This window comes from Trichechus manatus, unplaced genomic scaffold, assembly GCF_000243295.1.
Source record: "Trichechus manatus latirostris isolate Lorelei unplaced genomic scaffold, TriManLat1.0 scaffold00213, whole genome shotgun sequence".
Classification (NCBI taxonomy): Eukaryota; Metazoa; Chordata; class Mammalia; order Sirenia; family Trichechidae; genus Trichechus; species Trichechus manatus.
In genome coordinates, this window is record NW_004444149.1 from 1979912 (window position 1) to 1989474 (window position 9563).

Genomic DNA, 9563 nt, shown 5'->3' on the forward strand with positions numbered 1-9563 from the left:
AGGGGGCGGAGAGGTGGATATTCCACTATCTAGGAGTTTTTCTTTTAGGGAGGTCGTGTCCTTCGTGTCTGGATTAGTGCAGGGTAGAACACCTTATTATAAGCTTTTAAATAGGAGCACGCTCCCTTTGCCCAGACTGGGGAAAGTCAGGCAAGGGCGAGGGTCCCTGAGGTCTGTCCAGCCACCTGAGCACGTTTTCCCTTTTTTCTTTGCACATCTGCCAGACTGGGGTTGAGCGACTAGAAGGGACAAAGCGCTTCCGGGGACATTCCGCCTTTTCCCTGTGGAGCCTTAGATGGCGCGCCTGATACCACCTTAGGGTTTGCGCCCGTCTCCCTCCTCCCCACATCTTCGTTCTGGGCAGCTCCGAAGACGTAATAAGGTGGTTGCGTCCTGTTCAAGGCACCTTTGTTCTCGAGCCCTCAGGTAGGGGCGGGGGACCAGGAGGAGGAGATAGGAGGCAGGTGCGCGGCCTTGGGACCGTGGGAGCCGCCTCCCCGCTCCACCCCGGCTCCGGGGCTCTGAGAACGCTAGCCAGATCTACCTCTCCCAGTCACTGGTCAGAGGGTGGGGACCACGGGTCCGACGGCTTGGCTGGTTTGTCAGTAACCGCCCCCGGAAGCCGCGCAGCGTTGGGGGCTTGGACTCGGCAACTGCAGGTGGCAAGGGGCTACAACTTCCTGTAGCACAGGATGGCACTGAGAGCCATCCCTGACTGGGCGGAAACTAGCTGTGAGCATCCCTGGGACACACACTGACCCAACCTGGGACTCCCCCCTCCACCACCCACCTGCCCCCTCATCTGAGGCAGGAGCGTCTCCTGGTGGCCAGAGCGGGAACCCGAGCAGGGGTGACCCTGCCTTCCCTGAACAGACAGGCTCCGAGGCACGCTTCTAAGATCTCACGTTTATTGCATCCGGGCAGCGATACGTGTGCTCACCTCCTTCAGCTCTGTCCAGCCCCCAGCCCCTCCTCAACCCCCGCTGCAATGGCGTGGCGCGTCCGCAGGTTGTCGTTCCACAGCGCGTGCCGGTGCCTGGTGTCTTAAGACGCCTCCTCCGCCTCGTCCGGGTTCCGGCTCCTTCAGTCAACTCCTTCCGTCGCCGCCGGGACTCCAGTGGGCGGGTCCGCCTCTTGAAGTCCCCCTAAGTCGGGCTGGAGGCGGCAGGAGAGGTCAGAGGTAGAGGGAGGCCACTGCTGGGGGCGGCGGCGCTGGCCTGGGGAAGCCAGAAAAAAGGATGTCAGAGGTCTCCTTTCGCCAGACCACTCGGCGGACCATCCATCCTCAGCACCCCTCCGTGCCTACCTGGAAGGTATCACCTGGGGTGGAATTCCAGTCCCTGGGCTAGCCTGGTTATCCAATGGGCGCCGGCCCTGGGGGTGGGAAGGCAACGGCTTCCTCGGGGGTGGTGGCTTGGCAGGCCCCTGAGGCTGAGAGAGAGAAGGCAGTGGACCCGCTTGGGAGGGGGTGTCACGTTGCCTACTCCTGATGCACTGGCGCTGGGGAACACCAGCTTGGGAGCGGCACCCAAAGGTCACCCTTGTCTCCAAACAAACCTGTCACCGTTAAAGGCGCCACTGGGGTAGGTACCCTCGGGAACAGAGGGGGCATCTCGCCACGGCCACCACCGCCAAGGCTACCAGCACCACAGCCCTAGTGGGGGGAGGGGCCATGCCCTTCTCTCTCCCCACTGTTACCTTCGGGCGCCTCACCACCGGGTCAGCAGGCAGAGGGCGCGTGGGGGGGTTGGGTCGGTCAGCCAGCTTGGCCTGAACAGAGAGAGGGCCAGTGGGCATGAGAGCGCAGCCACGGGCAGTGGGCATGCAGAGGTGCCCCCGAGAGGTTCAGGTCAACGTGCAAAGCCAGTCAGTTAAGGGGCAGGAGAGAATGGGGCATGCACAGAGGGCTTGGGTGCCTCACAGAAGATGCCTCAGGGGAGGAAGGGGGCGGGTCACCACGGAGTCCTTGGATAACTGCAGTCCCGCCAATGACCACCAGACGGTGGTAGAAACCAAGGCAGGAGGCTCGCCCTTTGCTGCGTCTAGGGCTGAGAGTGACTGACGGGCACCCTGGTCACCTAATGGAGACCCCCACTGGCAGGGAGCAGGGATGAGAATGGCCATTAAGCACCAAGCCTCCCCCCTGCTCTCGGCCAGGGCGGGCCTGGCCCAGATTTACCTGCAGTCTCTTGGGCACAGGGTCAGGTGGCAGCGGCCTGGAAGGGGGGGCCGGGAAGCTGAGAGCGCTAGTCTGCTGAGAGAGCGGGAGGAGCAGACGGCCACAGAGAGACAATGTGGGCAGAGAGGGGTTAGTGCTCAGGAGGGGCAGCCAGGACCCCAGGGGCAGCAGGGGCTGTGCGTGCAGTTACTCGGTGACGTGCAGAGGGGGGGACAGTGCTGTAGTGGGCATGCAGGCATCCTCCCGTCACCACATCCAGGGGGCTCCAGGCAGGGGCAGCCACCAGCCCTTCTACACATGGTAACCTGGGCCTCGGCGGGTCCTGGCGCCCTCGGGGCCATTCCGAGCACCACCTCCCTAGTGCCCTCCAGGGGCCACTGCTGGGAGCACACACAGACCCACCTCTCAAAGCCACCAGCTTGGCCAGCTCAAAGGGCTCAGCAGCCCTTCCTTTAGGTGACCGCCCCTCCCCCACTGCAGGCTGGCGGGGCTTCCCACCTGCAGCCAGGGGAGGGGAGAGGGAAGAGGGGAGAGGGAGGGGAGGGGAGAAGGGGAAGGGAGGGGTAGGGGAGGGAAGTGGGAAAAGGAGGGAGGGAAGGGGAGAGGGTGAGAAGGAGGGGAAGGGAGGGGGGAAGGAGGGGAGGGGAGGGGAGGACTGGGCTGCCCTGGCTCCTCTGACCAGCCTGTGGGCAGTACTAGCCTTTCTTTGAGTCTGGAGCCTTCAACTCCTCCCCCACCCAAGGGCCCAAGCTGGATGCCAGGCCAAGCTGGGCCCCTTCTCCTCTGGCATCCAGGACTCACCTTGGTGCCTGGCATCAGCAGGGCCCTCTGCGGGGGTCCTGGGTGCTCCGGGGCACCAGGCTGGGCTGCCCTGAGCATGGAGAAAGGCAAGGAGGGGGAGGGCCTAGACTCAGACCCTGTTCTCCACCCCTGTGCCACCCTCCAGCAGGGTTACCCTTTGCAGCCCCTGGGAGAGGAGCTTACGTGAGGTTTAGACCAAGTTAGGGGTGAGGAGGGGAAGCTGACCAGCCTAGGAGGGCCCCAGTGACCCAGCACCGCTGGCTGGCACAGGGGCTCCTGACATCCCAGCTGCCCCACAGGGATGTAACGTGAGAAGCGAAGCATTACAGAGTCACATGGGGGAAGGGAGGTGCGTGGAGTGTGGCATCAGCAAGTTTAAGGTCTGGGGAACTAGGTGGTGGGGGCTGCAGAGAGGGTAGAGCATGGCTCCAGAGCTGGTGTCCCCAGAGGAGGGAGTTGGTGGCAGGGGGGTGAGGTTGGTACCTGTATTGGCAGCTGGGTCCCTTGAGCTGGCAGAGTCGTTGGCGCAGGCGGGCACGGTGCCAGTAGGTCGCCCCAAGCAGCACCAGAACCAGCAGCAGCAGGAGGCTGAGGAGCAGCCCTGTGGTCAGGGAGCTGGTTTCTGTGAGGTGAGGTTAGGGGTGAATACGGGAAGGGTTAGGAACCCTGGAAGGAGCAGGGGGCAGGGACTGAGGTCAATGAGAGAGACAGCTTAGGAGTCAGGGGCCACAGAGAGTCAGGGAACCAGAGGAAAAGGGGTCAGAAAGTGAGGGTCAAGGGCGAAGGTAAAGGACGAGCCACTCTGCCCTCTAACCCAGGCCTCATTAACCTCTGATCTGGGTCATGCAGTCAGGGGGTGCCCATCCCTCCTCACAGTGACAGTGCTTATTGCTGTCGCAGACCTAGGAGGGACAGGGAGAGCAATTAGGGGCTTTTTCAAGGTCCCGGCTTCCTACATCTGGAGGGTACAGAGAGCCAGAGCCCTGGAGAGAGGGAGCCCTTAGCCCCGCTGGAGAAAATGAAATCACACTAACGTTTACTGAGCACTTCACATATGCTGAGGACCGTGCTGGAAGCTTTCACGCTCCTCTCATGTACCCCATGAAGTGGGTACTATTATTAGGCCCATGTGACAGGTGAGGAAACCAAGCTCAGAGAGGTTAATAACCTGCCCTAGGTCACACAGCTAGGAAGTAGTAGAGCACGGGATTAGAACCCAGGTATGTCTCTTTCTGAAGCCCAGCATTCTTTTGCTCCCTAGGGGCTTCTTGCCCCCTCCCCATCATGCCAGCTTACCCCATGGCCATGGCATTTGCTTTGACATTCCTGTGCCCCCAGGAGATCCATGGGCTGGCATCGATGGTCAATGCACACCTGTCCAGTGGGGAGAGGACAAAGATCACATTCTCACAACGCTTTACTGGGACCGGAGGCCAACACGGCTGAGGTCACACCCCTGCTTTTACAGATGGGGAAAGCACACTCAGCGGGAGGACAGGACTTGGCTGAATCTGATGCGAGAATCAGAGCCCCCCTCGGAATCTGTGCTCCTCACACTGGTGGTTAGTGTGGTCTGAGCAATGCTCCCCTTGGTCCAGATGTCCCCCCGTCCCCACCAGGCTGCTCACCAGGCCAGGGCCACAGGCTGTGCCAGGCAGAGCCAAAAGGGGCTGGAGCACATCATTGCCCAGGTCCAGGTGCACCCAGCTGCAGTTCAGCTGAGTCCCGTTGGCTTCCAGCATCTTCCAGGTCATGTCCCGGGCCGAGCCCAGCAGAGGCTGGGCCCTACCCCCTCGGCACTGGAGCTGCCCACAGATGGTGTCTCTGGGGAGAGGGTGCAGAGGATCAGTGGGGGTGGGGCCGAGACTCCCCCAAATCCAGAGGAGGAGCTGGCTTTCCTCACTCACCTAGGGGTGCAGGACACATAGCTGCCGTTGGGGTTGCGCCCGCAGTTCCCAAAGGCGTCCCCCCGAGTGTTAGCAGTACGGAGGCAAAGGGGCGCGGCAGGCTGGGCCCCGGGTCCCCAGAGCGCCTGGCACTGCTGGGCATAGGAGGCACAACGCCCCTGCATGCACACAGCCTGTCCGCCAGCACAGGGCACGCCGTCCCCCAGGCTGACATCAGGCGGGCACTGGGAGCTGTCTCCTGGGCAGGACTCGGGCAAGTCGCAGTCCCCTCGGGAAGGACGGCACTGCCAGCCAGCCGGGCGCAGCTGTGGAGGTCGGGCAAGCCTGAGTGTGGGCGCTGGGCAGATGCAGCCAGGCCTGAGGGGCCAGAATGACCCTTCCCACCCTTGCCCCTGGCAGAGGAGCTCCGGGTGGCCAGTCCAGTCTGTGCCTACCTGGCAGTTTTGACAACAGGGCCCGTCGGATGCACACTGTGCCCCTGGCCTCAGCTGGCAGGTGAAGTAATCACAGCAGGGATCAGTGCAGTCCTGTGTGCAAGGGCACCAAGGAGGCTGGGTCTGGAGCTGATCTCCAACCCATCCTCCCAGAGAAGACTAAGCCCAGCAAGTGAGAGCCAGAGCCCCACAGTCTGTGTGCTCTCCCTGCAGACAAGGGGTTGCCAGAGGCTTGGGAGGCCCCCGCAGGAAGCAGAGAGGGCAGCGCAGGCTCGGGAGGCTGGGAGAAGGGCTAAGGAGCCAGGGTGAGGGCACAGGAGTAAGTGGGGCAAGGCTTTGGGTGAGGGGACTTACATCCGGGAAGCCACAGTCACACTGCTCGCCAGTCTCCACAAACATATTTCCGCAGAAGGGACCTGTAGAGGACAGGCTGGCCGGCCGTTCAAAAAGGCAGCTCCCCAGGCCGTCCAGGAGCGCTTTCTCCAGGGCCTGTCGGCTGCAGTTGCTGAAGTTCAGGCCTGGCAGGAAGCTGTGGAGGGCGGCGGAGGGTTGGGGTGTGGACCTCTCCCTGCCCACTGCCCCATCCCCTCCCTGCATCCCTGTTACTCACTCTGTGGAGGCCTCCATAATGCAGTTCTTGGCTGGGGCTGGCCCTGGACAGGGACAGGTGCTCCCAGGCAGGTCGTGGTCCAGGCCCAGACTGTGGCCCAACTCGTGGGCTATGGAGGAGGCAACTCCCATAGTGCTCATGGAGTGGTCCTGTCATTGGGGAAGGGACACCCCAGGTCCAGCCCCAGCCTGCCTCCACCATAATGCCCAGCTCATCTTCACTGCCCTGTTCTTGCTTCACCTGACCTCCTGGGCACTTAGCCGGCACTGCCTGCCTCCTTAACTGCTTCTGAAGCAGGAGAGCCCAGGCCTGGGGGGCAGGGAACCTGGGTTCCAGCCCAGCTCTGCCCCCTGCTCTCACTGTGTGGTCCTGGGAGATCACTCTACTTCGGACCTCAGCTGCTCCCCCTCCCCTGCCCCTGGGCAGACCTCACAAGTGACGAGCTGGCCACAAGTGAGGGGTTCCCTGATAGCAGAGGCCGCGTCATGCACGCCTGCCCCTATACCCATAGCTTTGGGGCTGGGTAACTTTGTAGTGGGGCTTCAGTGAATAGATGGTACCCCCACCGGGGTGAACTGAATTGGGAATGGGGAGGAGACCTGGGAATACCTCACCATGTTCACACCTCCCGAGAAGTCAGGAGAGCAGATGGAGTTCTGAATGGCCATACCCACCACCGGCCCAGAGAACGAAGTAGCCCTGTGGGATCCAGAGGTCAAGGTCAGGGGCCAAAGCCAAGGGGGCAGAGCTTTGGGGCCTCAGGTAAAGAGTTGAAGGAGTATGAAATTGGCCAGGGCAGGGCAGAGCTGGCGCTGGTGGCTGAGCCTGGGGGCCTTACGTCACCAGCTGGGCACTGTCGTGGGGTAATCGAGGCAGCAGCTCTGTCCGGCGCCAGCGGAGGAAGTTATTGAGCGTGATGCTTGGGTCCGAGCTTATCTCCACCAGGTCAGCCCGGGTCCAAGCCTCCAGGCCCACTAGTGCCACCCGTACATTCAGGGGCCGGAAGAACTGAAAGAGAGCTGGGGTTCAGGAGAGGGTTCCTGTGGTCAGGGGGCCACAGAGAGGCTGCCCAACCCAGCACTCACTGTGTCCAGGATGAAAGCCACTTCCAGTGTGCGGTTCAGCAGGTGCTGGAAGTCCGGGTACCTCTGGACCTGTGGGCCCAGAGAGGTCACCATGAAAGGCGGCAGGGTTGGTGGGACGTGGGCCAGGATGTGCCGGGGCCAGCAGGCTCACCTCCGAATGGTCGGCTACAATCACCAGTTCAACAATTTTGGTCTCTGTCACCACATCCCGCCTCCGCTGTGGACAAGGAGAAGGGCCATCAGGTATACCCCGCTGCTCACTGCCAGCAGCTGTACAGGGCTGACCAAGCTGTGTCCACTCCCACGCTGGGTAGTCAGACAGAGGTGGGTGAAGATCCCCTTTTACGATGAACCCCTGAGAGCCAGAGAGGCCAGGGACTTGCCCAGGGTGGGCCAAGGAGTAGGTTATAAAGCTGGGAGTAAAACCCTACTTTTCTAGCTCCAAACTCAGTGCTTTCTCCAAATTTCAAATAGTAACAACAACACTGTCGAGGACTTGGGGTCCCCAGGTGGTACAAACAGTTAATGTGCTTGGCTGCTAACCGAAAGGTTAGAATCCACCCAGAGGCACCTCAGAAGAAAGGCCTGGCAATCTACTTCCAAAAAATCAGCCACTGAAAACTCTATGGAACACAGTTCTACTCTTGACACACGTGGGGTCCCCATAAGTCGGAGTCAACTTGATGGCAAGTGGTATATGCAATACTTACTATACGCTGGATACAATTCTAAGCATTATATATATATATATATACACAAATATATATAAATAAATATTTATATATCTATATGAATCAATATATATATTGATTTAATCTTTACGGAAACCCTATAAGGTAAGTAGTTTTTTTAAAAGAAATCTCCATTTTATAAATTAGAAAATTGGGTTTTTATAGCTTTGTAATTAGTAACTATGTATTTCTATACCCAAGTGAGAGCTCTTTGCAAATGGCATCATAAGACAGATGAGAGTTTGAGTCAAATACCTATCTATGTCTTGAATTCTGGATGTACCATTTATTAGCTGTGTGGCCTTAGGCAAGTCACTTAACCTCTCTGAGCTGGTTTCCTCATTTTAAAATAGAGCTATTGATAGTACCAAGGAGCCCTAGTGGCACAGTGGTTAAGAGCTTGGCTGCTAACCAAAAGGTCGGCCGTTCAAATCCACCAGCCACTCCTTGGAAACCTTATGGGGCAGTTCTACCCTGTCCTGTAGGGTTGCGATGAGTCCGAATCGACTCGAAGGCAGCGGGGCTATTGACAGTACCTACCCCCTAGAGTTGCTGGGAAGAGTAAATGAAATAATATTCACAAAGTGCATGTGGACATTTTTCCAATAGCAGGAGCTGTTGTTACTGTTAACAAATAGCCCACCATACACCTAAAACCCAGCTCTCCTGCCCTTCATCCTTACCCGGCGAGTGTGGCGCTGTCTCAAGGGCTGCTCTGGTGGAGGCCGAGTAGGCACAGATGCACCCCTGTTCAGGGTACAGGTGTGGCCTGGCAGGACGAGGTCTTGGATCCGGGAGATAATGGGAGGACCCTGAAGGTCCGCAGGCCCCAGCTCCAGGGTGTAGCTTCTTTCTGGGGACAGGACCACCAAGCCCCTAGGGAAAAATGCAGGAAGTCAGGGAGCATTTCAGCTCCATCCAGGCGGCCTCCTCACCCTCTCCACCTTCATGGAACCCGCCCACCGTACCTGAGCCCCGAGCAGGTGCAGATGGAGACCCAGGAGTCTGCATGGCCTTGCACGCTTCCCTGGTAGCAGCAGTTTTCCTACAGCAGAGAAACAATGTCAATGCCAACTTGAAGGACAGGCCAGGATTTGAACCCAGGAGTCTAGCCTGTTGATAAAACGATGCAGTGTCTACCTACATCCTCCAGGGATGGCACCCCCCCCCCCGTTGCCCCCTCTCTCCCTCCTCCTGGACAGGAACAGGGCCACGGGGGTCTGACTCACCAGAGGATGACCCTCACTGACCACCCTGGTGCCATCAGGCTGGTACCACACCAGGGTAGGGTGGCCTGGGACTGGCTCCCTGCAGAGAGAAGAAAAAAGAGGACCGCGTCAGGGCTGCCTTCCAGGGTGGTGCAGTGACTGGCTTGGAGGCCTGGAGGTGGCGGCCCCCCAGCCTTCCCGCTTCCCCCAGGAGCAGCAGAGTGTGGTGACTGGGCCACAGACCCTGCCAGGCTATCTGGGCTCCAATCTGGGCTTCACCACATTAACTCTGTGACCTTGGGCAAGTCTTTTTTTTATTGTTGTAGTTTAAGTGACAGTTTACAATTCACATTAGTCTCTCCTACAAAAATTTATACACACATTGTTATGTGACCCTAGTTGCTCTCCCTATACTGTGACAGCACACTCTTCCTTTTCACCCCTGATTTCCCGTGTCCATTCAGCCAGCTCCTGACCCTCTCTGCCTTCTTATCTCACCTCCGGACAGGAGCTGCCCATTTAGTCTCATGTACCTACTTGAGCTAAGAAGCACATTCTTCACAAGTATTTTATGTCCCATAGTCCAGTCTAATCTTAGTCTAAAGAGT

General features: G+C 59.1%; 1 protein-coding gene across 2 annotated transcripts in view; it reads right to left on the reverse strand.

Moving 5' to 3' along the window:
* Positions 1-908: 908 nt before the first annotated feature.
* ADAM15 (ADAM metallopeptidase domain 15) overlaps positions 909-9563 on the reverse strand; it is a 13003-nt gene continuing 4348 nt past the window's right edge. Inside the window, exons 4-23 of one of the 2 annotated variants that reach the window (XM_012559131.2) lie at positions 8977-9055; positions 8716-8792; positions 8431-8623; positions 7168-7233; positions 7017-7085; positions 6770-6939; positions 6546-6630; positions 5932-6080; positions 5676-5850; positions 5322-5414; positions 4888-5192; positions 4609-4804; positions 4277-4354; positions 3810-3882; positions 3464-3602; positions 2981-3050; positions 2180-2254; positions 1699-1770; positions 1307-1431; positions 909-1217 (exon numbers count right to left, since the gene is read on the reverse strand). In XM_012559131.2, coding sequence (XP_012414585.1) covers positions 1175-1217; positions 1307-1431; positions 1699-1770; positions 2180-2254; positions 2981-3050; positions 3464-3602; positions 3810-3882; positions 4277-4354; positions 4609-4804; positions 4888-5192; positions 5322-5414; positions 5676-5850; positions 5932-6080; positions 6546-6630; positions 6770-6939; positions 7017-7085; positions 7168-7233; positions 8431-8623; positions 8716-8792; positions 8977-9055 — 2332 coding nt within the window. In that variant the 3' untranslated portion in view covers positions 909-1174. The remainder of the gene's footprint in view (positions 1218-1306; positions 1432-1698; positions 1771-2179; positions 2255-2980; positions 3051-3463; positions 3603-3809; positions 3883-4276; positions 4355-4608; positions 4805-4887; positions 5193-5321; positions 5415-5675; positions 5851-5931; positions 6081-6545; positions 6631-6769; positions 6940-7016; positions 7086-7167; positions 7234-8430; positions 8624-8715; positions 8793-8976; positions 9056-9563) is intronic. The other variant, XM_004388544.2, reaches the window with a different exon arrangement.